The 24618-nt window shown below is 42.2% G+C and overlaps 2 protein-coding genes across 3 annotated transcripts in view; both read right to left on the reverse strand.

The window, feature by feature from the left end:
• Nucleotides 1–766: 766 nt before the first annotated feature.
• On the reverse strand, nucleotides 767–15282 carry znf622 (zinc finger protein 622). The gene is given in 7 exon segments (NM_001292374.1): nucleotides 767–1275; nucleotides 3111–3254; nucleotides 4847–4953; nucleotides 6361–6523; nucleotides 8714–8962; nucleotides 11050–11643; nucleotides 15243–15282. Coding segments are annotated over 6 exon segments (1389 nt in total). The 5' UTR covers nucleotides 11642–11643; nucleotides 15243–15282; the 3' UTR covers nucleotides 767–1141.
• A 3981-nt stretch (nucleotides 15283–19263) lies between these two features.
• retreg1 (reticulophagy regulator 1) overlaps nucleotides 19264–24618 on the reverse strand; it is a 55432-nt gene continuing 50077 nt past the window's right edge. For both annotated transcript variants that reach the window (XM_007901714.2, XM_042331759.1), the window contains one exon: nucleotides 19264–23816. In XM_007901714.2, the coding sequence (XP_007899905.2) occupies nucleotides 23296–23816 (521 nt within the window). In that variant the 3' untranslated portion in view covers nucleotides 19264–23295. The remainder of the gene's footprint in view (nucleotides 23817–24618) is intronic.

Here is a 24618-nt window from a genome sequence, read left to right on the forward strand (position 1 = left end):
CTCTAAGAGAAACTCCTTTCTTTTGAGAGAATGAGAATGACAAAAAAAAATCATCTTAAATCAACAAAATAGATGGTAGGAGTTGGAAAAAATGTGAGTGAAAAAGTGAAGAGAATAGGTAAAAAAACAAATAAAAAGGATAGAAATTAGAAGGGAAAATGATTTTTTTTGGTCAATAAGATGTCTGACATGCATAAATCCAAACCAAACAAATGGTTATATGCATGTATGTAATCTACACATGAAAATTTCCATGTGTCTGAAAATGCAATGCTTAGAAAAATATACACTGCTTACTGATTTCAACAACTTTCATTTATTTAGCCCCCGTGGCTTAATGAGTAATGGAGATTGCAGAGTATTAGGGACAGGTTGACAGGAGCTTGGTGAGCTCAGTGTGGGTTATAATAATGATGAAGCACTTTTCACATCTTCTAGCCGTCTCAAAGCACTTTACAGAACATACTGTAAAGTGAATTGACTGTAGATTTTGTGGGCAAAACATGGTAGCCAATTGCACACAGCAGTGTCCAATGAACAGTTGTTGATTGAAGTGACCAATTTATTGTTTTTTTTTCTTGAGGGATCATTATCAGGCGTGCGGAGTAAGGAAACTTGCCCAAGGTTTCGCCCTGATCAAACCCAGGTCTTTCCTTTGCAAGTGCTCTAACCACTGAGCCACAGGACTCCACCTGGAATCCTGTGGGTGGGTGGGGGTGTGGTTCAACACTGCTGGAGTTTAATAAACCCAAAACGCACAACTTTTCAATTAACATTTTATTTTTTCTTTAATTGGTGTAATTCATATTTACTTCTTTTTATAAAGAAGATTAATCAAGTAGCCTTATTACTGGAACTGGAATGAACACTCAGAGGGAAGTGACCATATGGCTGTCGGCACTCAAAGATTAATAACCTTCACTTTACCTAAATAAAAGGCGAAATGAAACATCATTGGCTCAGTGTGTAAGCAGAGTGGTGCACTGCCAGTATATCAAGGGAATGTTCCAAACAATTTAATTGCAATGCTTTACAATCCTGGAAGTTAAACTCAGTAACCGTGCAGAAACAGCAACGAGCAGACTTGTATCTGTTTCTGTTATCTTCAGTAGCTGCTTCCCTCCCCGAAACCTCAGCTGTTTTAAAATTGGACTTGAGCCCTAAAGTGCTTCTGCTTGATGGAATTGTTAGACATTCCCATTTTCAGCACCCACTTGGATTTCATTCTCTGCACATACTGCATGTCACGCTCTTTCCTCTGAGACGCTGCTTTTGCTGGAAACGAAGAAACGTTGAATTATTCACAACATTACAACAGGATTTTATTCACCATCTGCGCTATAAAGCAAGTTATTATCAAGCCTCAAAAAAGTGTTGATTACACTTCAATGATGAGAACAAAGCAAATTATCATCCAGTTGCCCTTTCAGAAGAAAATTGACACCATGATAAAATTCCAGAATTCTGCTTGAAAGTAATGGGAACAGAATTTCCCCTGATAGAGCAGGAGGTCTCTGATTCAATCCCCTGGTCTATGCTAAATCATCTGATTTCAGCCAGGGAGCAACAATTGGCCTCAGTGCCCCTGGTCTAGCTAAAGGAAAAATGTCTGCTTCCAATTGCTAGACAAGCAAGTACTGGAAAGTGAACACGTGGATATTAGGAATGGAGTGAACAGGGCCTGGCTTTGTAATATTTCCCCATAGTCAAATACCCCAACACAAATCACAACTGAAGAATTGTATTGGAAAGTACTGGTTATCTGTACATCCATACCTGACCACGAATCAGAGCGAGGTGGGGGGGGGGGGGGTGCTTCAAAATGCCAGCCAGGGCCCAGCATGATAAAATAGGATCACTTCCAAGGCACAAGGTCGTTTCAGCGCCTTGGGACGTCCTCCCAACGTGAAAGGCGCTATACAAATGTAATCGTTGTTATTGTTGTCGTTCTCACTCTTGGAAGTGATGTGGTGGTGTCTGAAGTGCTGATGCAACCAGTACCCGTCCAACACTTTGATTTTTTGGGCTAAGCAGATATTGGGAACCACAGCACACTTATAATCAAACCTGTGTTTTAATGAAGCGATGTTATATCAGGGTTCTATAGTAAAATGCTATATTCTTACTCATACTGGATTAGCGGTATAAAAGATCAGGACAGAATGTGGAATAATCTTTGTTACTCTGATCAATTATGTGACTGCCTTTTCTTACAGCACACACTTCTGGTGATTCCCGCCTTCAGGGAATAAGGGGAATTGTGAACAAGGAACAATTTAACCAATGAGGATCTCACCCCCTCACCTTCCGCTATCTCTGGTATCTAAGAACCTTCCAAGGTCATCCAGACCTCAGGCATGTGAGTCAAGCGACTGGCAGATATCAGACCCCAAGTGTGATCAACAAAGTCACTGCTTTCGCAGAGAGCCAATTAAAAACAATCAGACCAAGACAGGAGTGAAATGGAAATAGGAAAATGTACTCAGATGTACTCTTACGGTTAGATGTGAACTTGTAACTCCAGGCAGATACATCAATTAAACTGTGACAGTCTTCAACCAAGGAACAATAAACACAAGATCTCCCACAGCCTTGGCTTCTCATGATTTACTTCAAAGAGAACTTTTGAACATCCCCTACCCAAAGTCAAAGCTGTGTTAATATTTAATTAAATAAAACTGGAAGTCGGAGGGAAAGAGAAGAAAGGTTCTCAAATGCTACGAAAAATATTTAATCAAAGGGTTCAAGTTACAGAGCAAAGCCGTGGGTACCTGCACTTTAATTATCCACACGGCAATTATCCACATACCCATTTATTCCTTTAGAGCTCTGATGCAGAAGTTGGTCACAGGGCTGCGATACCAGCAGAAAAATGTCCTGATATGCACAAATATGAAGTTGCTATGGACACAATTTGAACCTCTCAATAACCTCAAGGACATGCATGCAACATTACATATGCACACAGCCTGTTTTAATATATGCTTTTATAGTGTTGAGACAGAGACGCACATATATATATATATATATATATATATAGAGAGAGAGAGAGAAATAGAGGGGGAAGGGCAGAGTGTGTGTGTGTGTGTGAGAGACAGTGAAATACGTACCAAGTTCACCGGTCCATCCTAGTGCCTTGTACTGCTGCAACATCCTACCCAACGCACGATTAGTGCCGGCAACAGCCACGGCCTTAGACACACCAAAACTCTGCTTGTAGTATCTCAATAGCGACCGATGACCAATTCTCGCACCTGTGATTTTAAATCGAGATTGAAAACAAAACGCAAGTCAACAAATTCAATTCAGATTTACCATTCAGTTAGGCGAACAGGCAAGGTTTGTTCATCAGTTTTCGTGTCTACAATGCTACGTGTGCCTGTTATAAATTACAGCTGAATAATTGCTTGTCGAGATTAACAACACACACTCTGGTTCTCCGCCTACTCAGCGAGATTAACTGCACTAATTAAAATGGTAGCATTATTCACCCATTGACAAAACCTTGTATACAACCTTACAGAGGTCATCCCTACTATGCAGCTCTTATAGAATTGTATTAGTTACAGCAGAGAAACAGGCATTTGGGTCTAACTAGTTTGTGCCAGCGTTTAAACTTCCCACGAGCCTCCACTCCTTGTAATCCGCTCCATTCCCTTCTCTTTCATATACGCATCAAGTTTCGTCTTGAATACATTGATGCTATTTGCTTCAACCACAGATTCCAGCAGTGAATTCCACATTCTCGGATCTTCTAAGTAAAGTCTCATTAGGAACATAACAACAGGAGGAGGCCATTCAAACTCATTAAACATGTCTGACAGTTGATTAGATCACCCAGATCTATTATTGCTATTTCCCTGCCTTTTCCCATATCCCTTAACACTCTTACTTCCACAATCTGCCTATCGAACTCTTCAAACATCCCAATTTTTGTCTTTACAGTCTTTACAACCCTCTTAAGGGGCATTGAATGTCACATTGTTACAGCTCTCTGCATGAAGAAATGTTTATTGAATACATAACCATCCCAATATTAAATTTGAGATTGTCTTGTTTCGGATCCCTCTCCCAGAAGGAAGACTTGCCCGCTATCTATCCAGTCTTTCAATTCCCTTTATTATTTCAAACACCTATATCAGATTGGCCCTTAACCAGCTCAGCTATAAGGAATATAACATTCCCGCGACATAATAGTCATTGCAATTGCAGAATACCTAAAGTGGCAGTGATGCTCATCCAAACTCCTCAGCAGATAGGAAAAGCCTGTACAGTTTTACATATTGTGAAATGCGGAGCAGAGCCAGTATTACTGCTCTTCAGCTCATGAAGAAGTAGGCACCAGTGTTACACAACTTTTATATATAACCAGGATTTCCACTCAACACCTCGTCCTTAAACTTACCTATTACGTACTGAGAAGAGATTGAGGATTCTAAGCATATTAGTGAACCGAATACCAAACAGCTAATTATGAAGCACATTTCCTTCTTCTTCAAGCCTTGTGAAGTTTAAACTTCACACAAGCCTCCACCTATTCTAAACTGCTCTATTCCCTTCTCCCTCATTTTTGATTTGTTTCCTCTTAAATATGTCGATGCTATTTACTTCGACCACCGCTTCCAGGGGTGAGTTCCACATTCTCAGGCCCTCTATGTAAAGTCTCATTCGGAAACTTGGGAACCTCCAGCACCTTGGGACGTCCTCCTGACGTGAAAGGCACGTGCAAAGGAAACCATCCATCCCTGCTGTGTTTTTCCTCCTAATCCTGTTCCCAGAAATAAAGGCCTCCCCTACTGTTTTGCACAGTGGGGGATTAGCATGGATATCAGGACTGGGTACCAACCAGAAGGAAGCAGAAGCTCCATCGTGTCCTCATCATATTCCACACCCTTGGTTAGCAATCCTGGAATTTCCATCTCGTCATCTTCTTTGTGGTCAGGGTAACTTTGTCTTCACACATGAAAGCCAAACAGACATTTCAGAAAAAAATGATGCAATGTTTCCTTAAACGTAAACACTTATTTGGTACTGCTCTTATACTGCTTCCCCCATCATCCCCAATTTCTGCTCTTAAAACAGGAGTGACTACATCACGCACAATTCAGCAATTAACCTGCTTTCAGGCACTTTCTAGCCTTATATCTGTTCCAGCAACAAGGACATAAAACTTATACCCAGCACCTATAGTTTTGAATGTACATACAGACTTTTATTCTACTGGCAGACAGACATTTTCACATCTCCTTACTGCTCCCCCTCACTTATGAATGCCTCCAAAAATAAATAATGAAAATTGGTCGTTCACTTCATGGTTTTTTGTGGGACATTGCTGTGCCCAATTGGCTGTTGCGTTTTGCCCACAAAATACAGTCACTCGACTTTACAATATATTCTATGAAGCGCTTTGAGACATCTCAATGAATTAAAAAGAGGTTCTATCAAATGTAAGGATTATTATTATTATTACCACTAGCCTCCACTTAACATAAAGCGCCTCCACTTAACATAAAGCGCCTCCTGATGTGAAAGGTGCTGTATAAATGTAAATTCGTATTGCATTTCTCCATTGATACATTAGCTAAGATTAAGGTGTCTGGAATTGAAGGAAATATTGTGGTATGGACAGAAAATTGGTCAGGAGCCAGGAAGCAGAGAGCTGGGATTTAAATGCCATTCTCTGACTGTCAGGCAGTGATAAGTGGCTTCCCCATGGATGCGATGCTGCAGTTTTACAGACCATTGGTTAGGGAAATGGAATTAAAAACCTGCCATGATCAGAACAGATTCAAAGGCTTCCTCATGTTTCTATGAAGAGACCTGAAGGCGTGAGATTAAACTCTAGCAGGCAGAAATTTGTCCTCACATTGTCAACCCTCTCTTCACTCCTCTCAATCACCGTTTTCCCAGATGGTTTCCTCCACACGGATTGCTGACTAGACAGGTCAGACTAGGCCACCAACCTCTCCAGGATAGTCATCAATGTCACCCTACAGTTGCCAAGTGTCAATTCCAAGTCAATAAATTCTATAAATCAAACTGTCAGTTCCCATTCCCTCTTTTGCCTCCATCAAAAAAAAGCTCAGCCAATTCAATGCAGTTTTGTTCAGAGTCCAGTTAACAAAATGTGTATTAAACCATCCCTTTTATTTATTCATTTAAAAAAAAATTTTGGAGACTTCACAACGGTGTGAAAAGGCGTTATATCAGATGCAAGGATTATTATTATTTTATTTTAGAAAGTGGATATAATCACAGATTGCTTCACAAATATCAATTCCTAGAAAATGCACAAATAGGACAGTAGTGTGAACGTTTTATAAAAGTACGAGTCTTCACGTATTTGTATTTATCTTTTACCTGAAGTCATAGAAGTCTGCAAACTCAAGAGCAGCATCTCCCTCAGTGAAGAGTTTACAGTGACTGAGGTCAACCATGTGATCCTGCACAGCCTCTGTAGAGTAAAAAGATCGACCTTTCTCATTGCACCAAAGACAGACGTTTCCCACGCCAACCTTCTCTCCTGCAAAATAAACAAAAGAGCATACATTACTGAGATCATTCGCCTACTAGTCTCTACACTTGACAGTAAATCCTGTACCAAGTGAGGTTATTTGAAACATCCTCCTGACATGAAAGAGTTAAATGAAATGCAAGGTGTATCAATGATAACAAACTATTAACCCATCTCGTCATTAATTTCAAAAAGAGTTGCAAGTGATCCATTTTTGTCTAATTTTATCATTATCCTATTGTGAGAGAGTGGGGGTGAGAGAGAGTGATAGAGAGACTGAGAAAGCAGAGAGAGATTGAGAGAGGGAGAATGTGAGGGGAAAGGGAGTAAATGTGAGGGAGAGGAGGAAAGAAAGAAACAGAGAGAGTGGGGGAGATTGAGAGGGTGATTGAGAGAGTTTGAGAGGGGATAGAGAGTGTGTGTGTGTGGGAGGGGGGGGTGGTGAGACAGAGTAATTGAGAAATGGAGAAAGTGTGTGAGAGAGAGGGGAGAGGTGGAATGTGAGAGGGGAGAGTGTGAGAGAGTAATTGACAGTGTGTGTGAGGAGTGTGCGCGCGTGAAAGAAAGCGGGTAGAGAGAGTACGATTGAGGGAGGGAGAGAGAGCATGAGGGAGAGGGAGAAACAAAAAGAGTGAGAGAGTAGAGAAAGAGAGGAGAGAATTGAGTGCAGTGTTTCGTGGTTCACTGTCAGGACAGATGATGGGAGCTCCCTGGGCCATCGCGAGGGGTACTGAGGACAGACACTGAGTGACGTGCAGTTTCATCACAGAAAGCTTCCATTTTCCCCAGTGGAAAACGTCTCTACGTCCTTCATTTACCACCCCCTCCCCACTCTGCCTCTATAACCTCCCGACCTGCTCATTCCCTTTCCAGAACACCGGTTTCATGTCCTCCCATCCCATCTGCTCCCACCATCGTCATTTTGCCCCCACTCTCTGGAATTCCATTCCCGGAGTCCCTTTGACTCGCTCCCACCCCTCTTTCAAGGCCCGTCAAGACCTAACTCTCTGACCACACTTTTGGTCATCTCTTCCCCTCCCCATCCCATCTCTCTCGGCTCCCAGCTCAGGTGCCCCGCTGACAGTGTTGAGTGGAGTCAAGGGGTCCTGTAGCTCAGTGGTTAGAGCACCCGCCTTGCAAGCGAGATACCTGGGTTTGGTTCCCGGCAGGGTGAAACCTTGTTCAAGTTTCCTTACTCCACACACCTGATAATAATCCCTCCAAAACAAAACAATAATATATTGGTCACTTCACTCCATGACTGTTTGTGGAACACTGCTGTGCGCAATTGGCTGCCGCCTTTCACCCGCAAATATACAGTCAATTCACTTTACAGTCTATTCTGTGAAGCGCTTTGAGACATCTAGAAGACGTGAAAAGCGCTATATCAAATGCAAGGATTATTATTATTAAAGCATAGTAAATGGGCGCTCCTGGCTTCCTCACAGGTCACTGCCCTAACTCTGTTTAACTAAGGTTAGAAGGTTATGCTTGAAGGCTTAGTTGAGGAAGGGCAGGAGGCTAATGTAGAGCATAAACACCGGCATAGAGCAGTTGGGCCAAATGGCCTGTTTCTGTGCTGTATATTCTAATGTAAGTTCAGAAAAGTCTTTTGAAATGATTTAGAAGTTGGTGGGGGAAAGAGTTCAAAACACATTACACACCATTCCTTAAATAGGAACTGAATGGGTTTAGAAACACTGCATTTGTAATCCTTTTTTTAACCTATCATAGAAATACAACATTTTACACTTATTTGAGGGCATGTCTCCTCATTTTCATGACACTCCCCAAAAGCTCCAACCTCTCACAATGTTCCTCCATTGCCTTGAGAAAAGCACCTGGCATTTTACAGCAGGTAAGATTGGAAACAGATAAAGATGCCTTTATCAGGTAAGATTGGAAACAGAGTGGTGCAGGTGTGGAGCAGCAGGAAGTGCAAACACAGAGCAACTTTCCACTGTTCCTCAGCACTAGACATGGCTACTGCATTATGCCATCATGGCACAAACCAGCCACCTCTCGTAATGCGGTCAATTCTATTTGTAATCAACTCATTTTACTTCAGATAGTTTTTCAGTATTTAGAGATCCATATGCTTTGCTCCATGTTTATTTTGAAATAAACACACTAAATGCCACGCCTGAAAAAAACATAAAGGAAATACAGCCCAAATAAATGAACTTTTCTCATACTCACCCAGGTAATTGATCAGCCCCTTCAGATCCACTAGATATTCAATGTCAGGGATGAAAAAGCCATGAATCTCCATCATATGTTTCATGTTTTTCGAGAGGGAATGGGAATGGTGTGCACAGAAAAGACAGTCTGTGACTGGAAGCGCACCAGGTGCGGTATCCTCTCTCGGACGTTTACTAGCCCGACTCCCCTCTTCGCTCTTCAAGCCTTCCTCTTGCTCATTATCCGAGTCTATATCTTCCCAACCATCTAACGGAAGCAGTGCAAGACAAAGAGAACAAAAGTTAATTTAATCCTTTGAAAATCGTCGTCCCCCCACTCCCAATATTAAAATTAAAGAAAGATAACTTTTAAAATGCAGTCATATACAAACATTTTATTCACACTTGAAATCATGGGATAAACTTATAAGTATGGTACATTTTATAGAGGGCTCAGAGGTGATCGCTTAAGGCTCTCTTTGACAGGAATCATAAAAAAGACTTTTAAAAAGTAATGGAAACATTTCCCATTAAATCACTACATAATTCTAGTACAGCGTTATGCTTGTTTGCTAGAAATCATACAAGTGATTGACACATTAAACACCATCTCACTCAGTGGGTGCACCAGGTCCCTCTGGAATACTCCAATGGGAGTATTTGTACATGATGGGAATGTGCTGTGGGTAACTCCCTCCTGCATATTCAACCTAATGCCTTGACAGGCCAGACTGGGGCATGAAAATAGATTTTGCACAATTTCAATGATCTGTATTTACCATGGAAAATACACAGTCAGACTACTTTACGCTATATTCCGTGAAGCACTTTGAGATGTCTTGACAACGTGATAAGACACTGTATCAAACGGAAGGATTATTATTTGTATTCATATTTTGAGTGTTGCCAGCTTTCCTCATGGATTTATTTGTATTTCACGTCGGGGGGACGCTTTAGGGTGTCCTCCCGACATGAAAGGCACTATACAAATGTAATTTTCTATTGTATTGTGTATTGCATTCTCTCACCAAGTTCTCTACTTCGCTTGGATTCACAAGTCGTGCAGGTTAATTTGGAATTTGGTGGGAAATGTGCACTGCAATGCCAAAACATGAAAACATGCCAAAGGCATTAAATTGTAAGCACATTCTTCTACAACAGAAATAGGACTCATTACTCTGGAAAACATTGCTTTTTTCTCCATGTTTATTTTTATTTTATTGAAGAATGCAGTCCACATGATTAAAACACATAATTCTTGCTAACCTGGAAGTGACATTAAAAGAGATTCCTCAGTATAGTGCACGTAGCCAGAACATGAAATTCTGACAACCTGGTGTGGGTTTGTACTGATACTTCAATATTTTTGTTTAAACCACAACAAAATCTCCTGTGCAAACCGAGTACATACCCTAATACCAGAAAGGATGAAAACTAATTGTTGGGAGCACCTCAGTGATTTGTATTGCAAGATTAGAGTGTGCACTTCTCATAATTGAGACTGCAGAAGCCGCACACAGAGCAAGTAGCTGACAAACGTCACTTATAATAATAATAATCCTTGCATTTGGAATAGCGCCTTTTCACGTTGTTGAGACGTCTCAAAGCGCTTCACAGAATATACTGTAATTGACTGTGCATTTCGTGGGCGAAATGTGCACTTTAGACACAACAGCTATTTATGCACTAGTAACATCCTAAACTACTCTGCCTTTGTCAGTGGAGGGTTTCTGTGTCTAAATCTTAAATCAATACTTCAATAGCCATTGCTCCAGTGGCAGGAAGTTGTGAAATCAGTCGGTCTAGTTTGATTTTGCTGCATTTACAGTTTGCTGCACTTATATGCAGCAACCGTCTGATGGTTGATTGACTTCAATACCATCAAACTTAAATACATTTGCTATAAGAAGGCAGTTTAAAACCAAACTACACAATCTTTTGTATATCGGTGTTGTATTCAAGCAGGATTTGTTAATCCGGGAAAAAATGTGAAAGATATTCTTTGGAGGGAAAATATATGAAAGTACAAGAAGTCAATATATCCATTACCTCACAACAACAACAACAACGATTACATTTGTATAGCGCCTTTCACGTCAGGAGGACGTCCCAAGGTGCTGGATGGCGTGCAGCATTTCAGACCTGAGCTGGGGTCGGGGGTGGGGGAAGGGAGGGGAGGGGAAGGGGGGTGGCCGATGGGATGGTCGAAGAGGAGGGTTTTGAGGTGGGACTTGAAAGAGGCCAAGAAGGGGGTGAGGCGGAGTGACTGGGGGATGGAATTCCAGAGGTTGGGGGCAGAGTGGCTGAAGGCTCTCCCACCAGATGTGAAAAAGAAATTTATGTGTCTCCACTTACCCTCATCTCCCCCCTCCTCATCCACCATCATCTCCTCATCAGACGACTGGCCCTCTTCTAGTTTCTTTGCCTGCTGTTCTAACCAGATCAACCTTGGTGGCTTGTCAGCCCTTTTCGTGCCCTCCCTCTGCTGTTGGTCAGTGGAACTGATCCTCTTCCTTGCAGACGGAGATTGCTGGGCCTTCAGTGCCTGCTGAATGGCTGTATTCACTGCATCTTTGTCGACGTTATTCTCACTTACTCCCTTCTCTGCGTTTTTGGCATTCAGCCTCTCCAACTCTTTATTGGCAATATTCACCGTCTTCTTCTCCGCATCGTGGTGCTTCTTGGATTTCAGGTGGTTCTCGTAGGCATTGAATGTGGCAAATTTCTTGCCACAAGCTACGCAGTCTGTGGCCGTGCCCTTGTTCTGTTCCTCCACTGCTGCTCTCTGAGCCAGCACTCGTTCCTGGAAATTCTCGGCTGTGACAGGAGACATGTCAGCCACTTTGCGCTTCAGGTTGTACCTGTGCCAGTCAGTTTTGTAGTGGGATCTCTGAATCTCAGCATCAGCAAATGCCACGCGGCATGTGATGCACGTGTAGGAAGACATTCCTTAAACAGAAACAATCTTGTTTTAGTTAACGGAAGCTGAGAACGAGTTCTTTAAAGTTATCTGGAGATGCTTTTAAATACAGTGCGATTTGGTCCAGCAATTTTGAACACAGAATGTTTAATTGTATTAAAGATGCAACGGTAAAAACGGATCTTTAAAATGAATGGACCATTTTTGCACAAGCGAATTTGATGTGTTTTTTTGTCCTTCTCACTCTATAATCACTGTGCTGGCGGGAGCAAAGCACCTTAATTATCAGAGTACAACATAAGAACACAACTGGGACGTCCCCCGACGTGAAAAGCGCTATATCAAATGCAAGGATTATTATTATTAACTCAGTTTCCATAGAATAAATCCAGCGACACAGCAGAAATCAGAAAAAGTCACCTCTGGCTGTCAAAAACAAAAGCCACCCATGACGTCAGCAGAGTGATTCACTGTTGACCATTTATTTCTCCACCAGCCAGCAGTGATAAATAAGGACACGATTTCTGCTAAATACGGCATCTAGTGTCCGCGTCAAGCACGTTTAGATCACTGTAAAGTTCCCTCTATGCTCCCATAACACTAACCACTTAAGAGTCCCAGAGAGACATTTGCCACTCCCACACCAACCATCCTAATAGCTTGTCTCAGCGATACTGACAACTTACTGCCAGGTTGTCAGTATTTTTGTACCGTGGACTCAACTCCACTTGGCATTCGGTTAAAGCTGGGACTCTTTTAGCATCCTTACAAATATCAAAAGAGATTTTTATTCCATCAGACAAGGATGGATTTAAACCCCTTCTCAGACTCGAGGTCAAACCGTGTTTGGTTCTGTTAAACTGTACAAGTAGCTCAATTTGGGTTCAATGTTATGTGAACTCTTTGGGGGGAATGGCAGGGAGAGAAAGAAAGGGCAAAACAAAACTAGAAAAATTATTGAAACATTTTAACCTGTCATTTTGTCAAAATCATGCTGCATGTTAGAGGTGCATTCAATTTGTGAAAAAAAAGTGGCAAACTCTCTTTTGGGGCAAAGAAAAAACGAGCACTCAAGAGTAGTATTTTAGCACTTTTATGGCACTGAACTTAATTGATTTGAGAACAATTTAGAGGCACCGAATACTAAATCAAGGCAGTGGTGCACTTGTATAAGATATTACATCAAACATTGGGAGCACAGTGTGAAACTCGAGGCACCTTACAACAGATATCATAGCCATGGCATATGTAAATGGTAAGAATAGCCAATGTCCAGATGCCAATTATTATAATAATAATCCTTACATTTGATATAGCACTTATTACATCTTCGAGATGACTCAAAGCGCTTCACCAGACCTACTGTAAACTGGATTGACTGTGCATTTTGTGGGCGCAACCCGGCAGCCAATTGCGCACAGCAGCGTCCCACAAACAGTCATCAATTTGAGTGTTCAAATTATTTTTTTTTAAAAACGGGATTATTACCGCTGGAAAGCGATCCGTCAATCGACTGGTAACTGGGCTCCTACTTACTGCTTAGATAAACAGGAGTGTTGAGTAAGGAAACTCAAAGCGCTTCACGGAATATACTGTAAAGTGAATTCACTGTATATTTTGTGGGTGAAATGCAGCAGCCAAATTGCACACAGACGTGTGCCACAAACGGTTGTGAATTGTGTGACCAAATTTTTATTTTGTATGCGGGTGAGTGACTGAGTGAGGCAGTGAGTAAGTGAGGCAGTGAGTAAGTGAGGCAGTGAGTGATGCAGTGAGTGAGTGATGCAGTGAGTGAGGCTGTGAGTAAGTGGGTGAGTGAGTCAGTAAGTGAGTGACGCAGTGAGTGAGTGGTGAGGCAGTGAGTGAGGAAGTGAGTGAGTGAGACAGTGAGTGAGGCAATGAATGATTGAGACAGTGAGTGAGACAGTCAGTGAGTATGTGAGTGAGTGAGGCAGTGAATGAGTGAGTGAATGAGTGACGCAGTGAGTGAGGCAATGAGTGAGGCAGTGAGAGAGGGAGTGAGTGAGTGAGGCAATGAGTGAGACAGTGAGTGAGGCAGTGAGTGAGTGAGGCAGTGAGTGAGTGAGGCAGTGAGTGAGTGAGGCAGTGAGTGAGTGTGGCAGTGAGTGTGGCAGTGAGTGTGGCAGTGAGTGAGTGAGTGTGGCAGTGAGGCAGTGAGGGAGGGAGTGAGGCAGTGAGGGAGTGAGGCAGTGAGGGAGTGAGGCAGTGAGTGAGTGAGGTAGTGAGTGAGTGAGGCAGTGAGTGAGGCAGTGAGTGAGTGAGTGAGGCAGTGAGTGAGGCGGTGAGTGAGTGAGGCAGTGAGTGAGTGAGGCAGTGAGTGAGTGAGGCAGTGAGTGAGTGAGTGAGGCAGTGAGTGAATGAGGCAGTGAGTGAGTGAGTGAGTGAGTGAGTGAGTGAGTGAGTGAGTGAGGCAAGGAGTGAGACAGTGAGTGAGTGAGTGAGTGAGTGAGGCAGTGAGTGAGTGAGTGTGGCAGTGAGTGAGTGTGGCAGTGAGTGAGTGAGGCAGTGAGTGAGTGAGTGTGGCAGTGAGGCAGTGAGGGAGTGAGGCAGTGAGGGAGTGAGTGAGTGAGTGAGTGAGTGAGGCAGTGAGGCAGTGAGTGAGGCAGTGAGTGAGTGAGGCAGTGAGTGAGGCAGTGAGTGAGAGAAGCAGTGAGTGAGTGAGGCAGTGAGTGAGGCAGTGAGTGAGTGAGAGAGTGAGGCAATGAGTGAGTGAGTGAGTGAGGCAATGAGTGAGTGAGTGAGGCAATGAGTGAGTGAGGCAGTGAGTGAGTGAGGCAGTGAGTGAGCAATGAGTGAGGCAGTGAGTGAGTGAGGCAGTGAGTGAGTGAGTGAGTGAGGCAATGAGTGAGTGAGGCAATGAGTGAGTGAGTGAGTGAGGCAGTGAGTGAGTGAGTGTGGCAGTGAGTGAGGCAGTGAGTGAGTGAGTGTGGCAGTGAGGCAGTGAGGGAGTGAGGGAGTGAGTGAGTGAGGCAGTGAGGCAGTGAGTGAGTGAGGCAATGAGTGAGTGAGGCAGTGAGTGAGTGAGGCAGTGAGTGAGGCAGTGAGTGAGGCAGTGAGTGAGTGAGAGAGTGAGGCAATGAGTGAGTGACTGAGTGAGGCAGTGAGTGACTGAGTGAGGCAATGAGTGAGTGAGGCAGTGAGTGAGTGAATGAGTGAGGCAATGAGTGAGGCAGTGAGTGAGTGAGGCAATGAGTGAGGCAGTGAGTGAGTGAGTGAGTGAGGCAGTGAGTGAGGAAATGAGTGAGGCAATGAGTGAGGCAGTGAGTGAGTGAGTGAGTGAGGCAGTGAGTGAGTGAGTGAGTGAGTGAGGCAGTGAGTGAGTGAGTGAGGCAGTGAGTGAGTGAGTGAGTGAGTGAGTGAGTGAGTGAGGCAGTGAGTGAGTGAGAGAGAGAGTAAGTGAGTGAGTGAGTGAGGCAGTGAGTGAGTGAGAGAGAGAGTAAGTGAGTGAGTGAGTGAGAGAGTGAGTGAGGCAGTGAGTGAGTGAGAGAGTTAGTGAGTGTGAGGCAGTGAGTGAGTGAGTGAGTGAGTGACACAGTGACGCAGTGACCCCCGCGTTCCTGATAAGAACGCGGAGTAACAACCGAACAAACAGCCGCGTTCCACTCACCCTCCGGGGGTTCGGCGGCGCCTCAGTCACTGTGCGCAGTGCTGTGACCACCCAGAGCGGCCCCGGCTCCCGGCAGCCCCCGCGCGCACACCGCGCCTCTCCCGCACGGTCGCCCCCCAGTGGCGCGGAGTACACCCTCTGCACTTGTATCTTTTTTTTTGTTGTTGGGGCTTTGGTGACCCGCACAGAGAGAAAAAAAATGTTCCATTCATCCCACCCACCGGAAATCCCAGAGGGGCTCACAACTTTGGGGTTGCACTTGAGAGGCGAGAAGGGCCCCACTCCGAGCGGTCCTGTGCTTTGAATAAAATGGGCGATGGAAGTTCTGCTCTGGTCCGGATGTTGACGTCGTCTCGTTGCGCCATTGCAAAACGAGGATAAGGCGCTGCCCCTGTGCCGCGGCCGACGCTGCCCACTCATCTGAACTCTCACCGCGCCACCAGTTGGTCGTTTACCTCGTTCGCCGACCTCGCGTTCTTCCCCGACCAGGACCGCTTTCCTCCGCCTCTGCCGCGTCGCCCACCTCCAACCGTACCTCATACCCCACCACCAAAGCTAAAACCCTCAACTACACGTTCGTCGCCTCCCGCCTTGATCATTGCAATTCCCTACTTGGTGGTTTCCGCAGCTCCGCCGTTCATAAAATCCAATTCATTCAAAACTCCCACTACTGGTGTCTTCACCACCTCCGTCCCTCCGTCACGCAGTCCTGGCCAGGCTCACTGGATCCCCATTGTAGAAGCATTGATTTCAAGATCCTCGCAGTCGAGTACAATCACTTCATGCCCTGGTATCTCCCTACCACTCCGATCTGCACACATTACACTCCACTATCCATCACCTTTGCTCAGTTGGCTGCCGCGTTCGCCCACAAATATACAGTCTATTCACTTTACAGTGTGTTCTGTGAAGCGCTTTGGGACGTCCTCCCGACGTGAAAAGCGCTATATCAAATGCAAGGATTATTATTATTATTATTATTATTAGCCTCCTGCACATCCTTCATCCCCTCCTCTCCACCATGGTGGGTGGTGGCCATTCTTTCAGCCACAACGCCCCAAAACTACAAACTCTGGGGTTCAAACCCTCCACTTTGCCTCCTCCTCTCCCATCTTCAGATCACACCTGAAGACCTTCCTCTTCGCCTGTGCCTGCGATCATCTCCTCTCCTTGGCTCAGCATCAAACTCTGCGAGACGCTACCGCCACATGAAGAGTGCTATGTAAATACAAGTTGTTATGTTCGTGGAGACCTAGTTGCTATGTTTGCTTGTACAACTCAAAGAAACTCAAAGTAACAAAGTAATTGTGCAAAGTGGTTTGAGACAATATCTAATAAAGCATTGCATTAAATTCAAGTATGGTATAAATATAACATTTTGTGGGCGCAGAAAGTTGTGCAAGACTCAAATGATTCAAAACTCTGTCACCCATGTCATCAACCATAAGAGGCTCCACACCATCACCCCGATGCTTGCCAGACTCCACTGCATCGGTTAATAATAAATCTTTGCATTTGATATAGCGCCTTATCACATCACTGAGACATCTTAAAGTGCTTCATGGAATAGTGTAAAGTGAGTTGACTATTTTGTGATGGAAAAAAGGGGCTGCCAATTGTTGCCCATAAACAGTTGTGGATTGAGTGACCAAATTATTATTATTTTTTGAGGGATTATTTCCCCCGGATCTGCCAATTGACTAGCAACCGGGGTCCTATTTACTGCTGGGTAAACGGAGGTTTGTGGAATAAGGAAATGTGACTAAAGTTTTGTCCTGTTGCAGAACAGATTGATTTCAATATCTTCACTCTCACTTTCAAATCTCTTGACACCCTGCCATCTCCCTACCTCTCCGGTTTGCTAACATCCCATTCTTCTACCTGCTTCCTTCGCTGAGCTGGCACTGCCTCATGTCCTTCAGCCTCTCCACAATTGAGATGTCACTTTATGTAATTTCAGTTGGATGTTAAGAATTCAACATCTTATTGTGTATCAGCCTAGTATAGAGGGTAGCGCTCTTGCCTCTTGAGTCAGAAGGTTGTGGGTTTGAGCCAGACATCAGGACTTGGAACTCATACACTCTAACGTGACACTGCAATTAAGTGTTAGGGTTGTGTTGCAATGTTGGAGATGCCATTCTTGGATGAGACTTTACACCAAGACCCCTGTCTGTCTGTTCAGGGGGACATTAATGATCCCATGGCACTATATTAAAACAGAAAGGAATTTCTGCAGTATCCTGGCCAACAATCCATAAATAAAACTGGTCATTCACTGCATGGCTGTTTGTGGGGCATTGCTGTGCGCAAAGTGGGTATCACATTTGCCTAAAACACATTACAGTATATTGTGTGAAGCACTTTGGGACATCCTCCTGACATAAAAGGCACTATACCAAATGAATTACCAAATTATTATTGGATAATGTACTGCTAAACATAGACAATGTACTGAATCACCTTGTTGATGCTCAAAGCACCCATGATCTATAAGCAGGGGTTCCCACTTTCAGGGCTTAAGGCTCCCAAAGGGTTAGGTATCAAGGTATCAAGAGCCCATAGGATATTAGATATCCTGACTGAGGATCCCCACTCGGGCTGGCGAGGGCTTCCTGCTGAGCAACAAGGTCACCCTCCCTTCCTACACATCTTACACTGGAACTATCGGAATGCACCTTTCTCATCTGCTCCTCGGGCTGCGCAGACTTCCGGTTGAACAACTACAACAAATTTCTTTTATATAGCACCTTTCACGTCGGGAAGTAGAACTAGGCTTCCGTAATCTTTGCACTTCCCACGCATCTCTCAGCTCCACATACCCCCCAAGAGTCCGTGGACCCCTATTTGGGAACCACTGATCTAGAGGCTTCTCTTAACTCTGAGAATGCTTCTATTTGTTTTATGCGAAAAGACTACCTTTCTGAATGACATTGCACTAACCTTCTGTCAAAGACTCCCACTCAGATGTAAAATGTTTCCAAGGTTGTTTCTTGCTTTTTCCCGAGAAGCAGCAGTGATTGGTGGTTGTCAAAATGTGGAATAATTCAGGAGTGTCCCAGAATATTTTAAACCCAAGCAAACCCATGTGTACTGACCAGTCGATATTAATTGGGACATAAACCTATTAGACATGTCTGAAGCAACAGTGATGGAAAATACTAAAACTAAGCCAGCTATAAATAAACTTCACTTTAAAAAAACACAGAATGACTTCAAATTATTTATCTTTTATAAATGACGAAAATCATCACATTTAATGGTCTTTTAGCTTTTAGCATGTCCACCTAATGCAGACAATAAAATAATTAGCTCAGTGACACACAAGATTGGTAGCGCACTCACTGTACAACAGCTATATTTGTTTCAAGTATGTGCTTTTCCTGTTTATTGACAGGGTTTTATTTAGGGTTGAGTTGATTCTAAGGCAACAAATTTGGCAATGGAAAATTGGAACGGAATCTATCCTCTGTGGTGAGCCCTGTACATGAGCCAGGAGCCAAGCAGATCTGCAGTACTCCAAGGCACTGAACTCAATAGCCTGGTTTATTGATCAGATTTGAAGAAGAAAGTCAGTGTCTGGGGCTGGGATACTTTCCACTCTGCTCTAGATAATCCTGTAAACCCAAGTCCTAACTCGGTCCTGGGTGTAGTCTCAGGTGGACAAGCAGTAGGAAGCTTAGTAATTCTCTGCATTGATAAGACTGTGGAATCTCGGTTAAATTCCAGCAGTACTCCAATTCACACTATGGGGTTTCAATCCTTGGCTCTTGGCAACCTGCACCAAATACTTTCCAAAATAGGTGAGCAGGGTGCATCCCTTTGGTGAGTGAATGTGCCCTCTATACCCTCCAACTGGGATTATATAATCAGGGTGTTTCCCTCTGGGGTAGAGTGCACACTGCACATCAAATAGAAACCATACTTACATGGAACTCCCAATGGTTTAATTTGGAGAAATACAGTGGTATGAATCCACAGTGAGTCGTCCGACCAAAACAAAGGGTAATAAAAACACGATTTCTTATCTTCAAGGCATCTCTTTATTAAAATATTTGACCGTTCCGTTCCTCTAGGACACCTACAAGTTAGTGGAGGATAAAAGTATGAGGAAAAGTATTTTTTTATTCAACTTAGCAACACATCTAAAATAATTCGCAAGTTGCATCGAGTCCTCAGTGAGCTTTAGGAAAAATGATGAAATAAGAACAAGACTGAAGTAGAGAATGTACAAAGGGTTCTGTGTTAGAAAATGAATGTTACATGGATAATTGACATAACTCAAAAATCTATGATTTAGGTTTTCTTAAACAGGGAGCTGCATATAAAACAAAATGTTCAACAAAAATCAGAGTACTGTAATTTGTATTGGAAAATTGACATTAGACTGGTTAAAGAGGATGTTATTGTACATAAAGTGCCTTTATTTTTTTTGTTGAAAAAAGCAGTCATCAATCACAAAGAGAAACAAATCAGCACAGTATTACACAAGCTTTGATTATCACATCCTACTAGGATAACGGGCATGTATTTACCACTGAAATAATTTTAGATCCTATGCATAAAAGGTTCTTTAATAAAGTGCTGCAGATGGGACTTTTTCATCTTGCTTTACTGAAATACCATCACAATAAGACATTTTGTAATGACCTCTATTTCTGGTTATTCTTAGTTTTGGAGAGTGAGAGAGTAACTGTTATTGGCTTACATGCTGCTTTGAGAGAAAGTGCATTTTAGTAAATAACATGTATAAAGTGCAAAAATATATTTTATTTGTAATATTTTTCAAAATCAATTCCCATTTGTCCCATCACCCACATTTCATAATGATCTTTCAGTTTTCCACAAAATTACATTTAATGACAAAATGCATGACTGACTGTGATGATCTCCATACTTTCCTTGAATATAGCTGAACTGTGGAGCAATCCACTGGTTCCTTTCATGTACGGCTAAACATATCCAAACAAAGAAAATGTGCCTGAAACCGGATAGACAATACATAAGAAATAGATGTGCTCAATTTTAGTTTGTAACCAGAAACAGATGTCACAAAAGCAAGCCCAAAGAATTGGCCTATCCCAACTTTTTTTAAAAAAACCATCTGACCAAAACACCTTCCAATCAAGAGTACTGCAGCACTAAACTCAGGATTGATTTAATGCAGAACAATGGTTGCAATTTATGTTGATCATTCCAGTATGAAAAGGGACATTCATATATATGAGAGTGAGGTGTCCAAATCGTGTAAGTGCAGCAACTGTGAAGTGAAGTTTAAAACTCTGAACCATTTGTTACTGAAAGTTTGTAAAATACTTAACTTTCAGATTAAGGTCAAATATTATCTAAAGCCAAGGTTAACTGATAGTACAACATCTAATATCCTGCCTGTCATCTTTTGTTTGTGCTCCCAAATGAAGTTTGTTTGACTGTCAACCCAAATTATTGATAAATGTACTGAAAACAGGTTCTTGTTTAATTAAACTGAGCTCCTAAATGTGTGCTTGTATGCAATACCTACATCCACACAAAATAGGATTGCAGAATCTCTGTTAACAGTCACTGTAAAACCATAACATTGCGCAACTGCAGTTACTGCATACTACAACAAATTGGGAAGATGAAACAAATAAACGTGGGTCCCAACTCTGAAGATTTACACTCTTAACTTAGGGACATTTCCATGTCCTCTTACTCAGTAAGGTGGGTCAAATTTGCAGACTCCTGCACTAATTTTCATTGAATTTACAAATAAAGTGTGATGACTGTTACACACTGTATTTGCAAAAAAAAATCTTAAAACTGGCATAGATCTGATGTTTACTGTTAGTCATGTGTCAATTAGACAATTTTTTTTAAAAAAAGGACAGAGGGACTGTTCCCACATCTCAGGATAAATCTAAACTATCCTATAACAATATTTAGAATTAAAACACATTTCAAATGAATATTAAATATTCAAAAAGGATCATTTTCTACTGCAGCATGCAGAGGTGTATGGATTCAGGTCAAGCAGGAAAGAAATGAAACTAGCTTTAATTCTCTTAATACTAAAAGACCCAAATATTATGATACGCCACCTCAGGATAATTCGCGACCTGATCACTAAAACTGTACCTTTAGCCAACACACGTTGATGAAACAGCAAAACTAAGCTACGGAGTTAGCCTTTTTTGGTTCTCTTTCTATGCTAATAGGTATTCACAGGAGCAACAGAAACCATTTGAGGCTTCAAAGGATGAAATCAGTTATTTAAACAGTCAGTCACTACATGCTCAATAGAAAATGTACCAATTACAATCATAAAAATTAGTAAATAAATTTATTAATTTTTTTTTTAGATAAACTACTCCATACCTATAAACAAGCTAGGCAAATGCAAACTAGACTTATTGATCTAACCGCTCCAGTCAATAGATTGGACATCTTAAAAATGCTTTCACATACAGAGCCCTATTCCAATTATTGTTTGGACTTTTTTCAGTGAGGAATATAAAATGTAAAATTGGTTTGGCCGTCTACACCTAGATAAAAATTCACATATTCAAATTTAAAGTATTCAGAGAGGGACAGGCTTTTGGGGCACAATGGCCTTTCTAATCTTGAAAGTTCTTATGTTATGAAATGTCCCCTAAGGCTGTGCTTCTTGAGCTGGGATGAGCTGTGGAGAGACGAGGAGAGAGGACAACCAGCTCACCATTCCAACTCTGGGCCTTGAATGTGTTCAACAGAGTGGACATCACCAGGGGCCGGTACAATATTTTATATATGAAGGAAATTAGTGTGAATTTCAGAGTAATCGTTTCATTTCAACAACCAGCCCTAACATGGAGCAAAGTACAACAGCTAGATTAGCTGCCAGGGTGTTTATTAATCTTTGAAACAAACTATTTGCAACATTGTGCCAACTATCCAAAGTTCACTAAAATGTTTCCAGTCAGGTCTTTTAACTCAGGAAAACATCTGACGTGTAAACAAATATGGAAAAATCTAAAGTATCTGTAGCTATTTGTAAACTAATAAACAAAATTTAAATGTGTCAGATGTGGTTTACAACTTGATATTTGATACATTTCTGAATTTGCAGTCCATTAAGGCAAAGGGTCAAAGAAATTGTAGTACAGATTTGTTTTACACATTAAAAAGCGGTGCAGGCTTGGAGATGGATGAATAATCTGAAATTTGAAAGAGGCTTACTTTGAACATTCTACTCATATGCAACAATAAAATGAGTACAGTTAATAATTCCATGGGTACGTCTACTTTAATACGCTAAAATAAAAAAAACCACAAGAGGAAAATAGGAATTGTCAGGAATGCCCTGCAGAGAAATCAGCACCTGAATGAGCTTAATGTTTCAGCCAGGACCCTGCAGCAGAACTCAATGAAACATTAATCTGTGTCTCTTTCAGATGCAGATCGTCTTGCTGTGCATTGGATTTTGTTTTGAATTTAAGATTTGCAGTTTTTCTCTTGCTTATCTCTGCAGAGAGGAATACCTTTACAAAATAATCTAAAATACTGCCTTGTATGCGAAAGAGGTCATTTTGTTTCCTTCGCAGTCCAGTTGTAATAGACCCAGGTGGAGTTTCTGATGACTGATTGTCAATGTCTGCGCACAAGTTTCAAAAAGAACGAAAAACTGTGTTCAGTGCATACCTGACTTTCTAATTTGGCAATATATGTCAGTTAAAACATCTTTTAAAGCTTAACAACTTATAGATCAACAAGACAGGATTAATTTCCATGCTGTTATTTCAAGGCATAAAGATTATAGTCAGACAACACACACAAAATAGGTGGCCCATTATACCAAATAACACAAATCAATTCAGTTGCTTCAATAACTAGATTATTAAACGCTGATAAATGTGCAGAACTATTTCACTTTTTTTTCATTCTTTTCTTGCTGCACTCATTAGTTCCATATTCACAAGATCATATTTTTAAGGTTTGGCTCTTTCAGGGAACAACGGTAGTAAATAAGCCCGTAGCTTGTGTTTGTTTGTTGTTCACATGTGGTCTGTATGTTTATTCTCCAGCCCTGAAAGGAGGCTTAATGACCCCCGAGTAGGTTTGAGAGAAAACCTGACTTGCCATCTTTGGCTTGACGTTGGTTTGCTGCCTGGCCCTGATCCAGTCCTAGTTCGCTCTCAATCTGTTCCAGCTCCGACTCGTCAAGCAGTTCAAAGTCATCAGCCTCTTCGGTATCAGTCTCATCGCTTGAGTTGAGCTGTGGCGCTGGGGCGGGAACCGGCTCTGCGGACTGCAACTGGCCTTTCACAGCTGATGACACAGCTGCAGCTATGACGTCACTCGCCACTGTGCTGATAAGATTGAAGGTCTGTTCTTCCGACAAGTTTAAGAGATGTCCAGCAAGCAAGCTTCCTGCATGTATGCCTTCCTGACATGAACCTGCGTCATAGGGTTCCAGTGTGGGAATTGGAGGAGTAGGGATGCCAATGCTCAAGTCATCGTCGTCGTCATCTATTGTTCCCTTGTTACCAGTCTCTATTGATGGGAATTCTGGAAGATCTCTGGCAAATACTTCTTCATGATCACTTGGACGGTCTAGATCTGATTCAAAGATTAAATCACACATTTTTAAAGATAATTTCAGCATTCTTATAGAAATTTTACTGCATTTTTGTTTCAACACTTGTTCGATAATAATAATAATCCTTGCAATTGATATCGTGCCTTATATCATTGAGAAGTCTCAAAGCGCTTTACAGAATATACCGCAAAGTGAACTGACTGTATATTTTGTGGGCAAAATTGCATGGCGACTTAAAATAGCTATGCTCATAATCCAGATTTATTGTGTTAATTATGATTTCTATTTTGAGAATAACAGATTGCAACATTCATGACATAGCAAATTCTGAATCTTGAGCTGATGAAATCCAGTAAAAGGTCTGCAAGCAAAATAGCAGCTTATTTATTTGCTGACTTTTTCCCTCTGGAATGCCGGCTAGGGATTCGCCGTAAACGTTTTGTTCACCTCTGACAAATCTCCCAAACTAGAACTCACAAATAAAAAAAATTATGTTTGTATATGTCAACCTATTATCCCGGCTGCTCCCTTCACTCAATAAACACAGACAAGCTTCATGGCCCCCGCCATCCTATCCTCCCCATCTTTATTTGATGGCCTTTTCAGCCATTCTGCCTGTGTTCCCTGGAATTGTATCCCGGAGTCCATCTAACTTGCTCTCTTCTACCACCTTTCAAGGTATAATAATAAATAATAATAATTGCATTTGATATAGCACTTTTCACGTCTTCTAGACTTCTCAAAGCGTTTCACGGAATATACTGTAAAGTGATCTGATTGTACATTTGTGGACAAAACGTGCCAGCCAATTGCGTACAGCAG

This window comes from Callorhinchus milii, unplaced genomic scaffold (genome assembly GCF_018977255.1).
Source record: "Callorhinchus milii isolate IMCB2004 unplaced genomic scaffold, IMCB_Cmil_1.0 Scaffold2, whole genome shotgun sequence".
Classification (NCBI taxonomy): Eukaryota; Metazoa; Chordata; class Chondrichthyes; order Chimaeriformes; family Callorhinchidae; genus Callorhinchus; species Callorhinchus milii.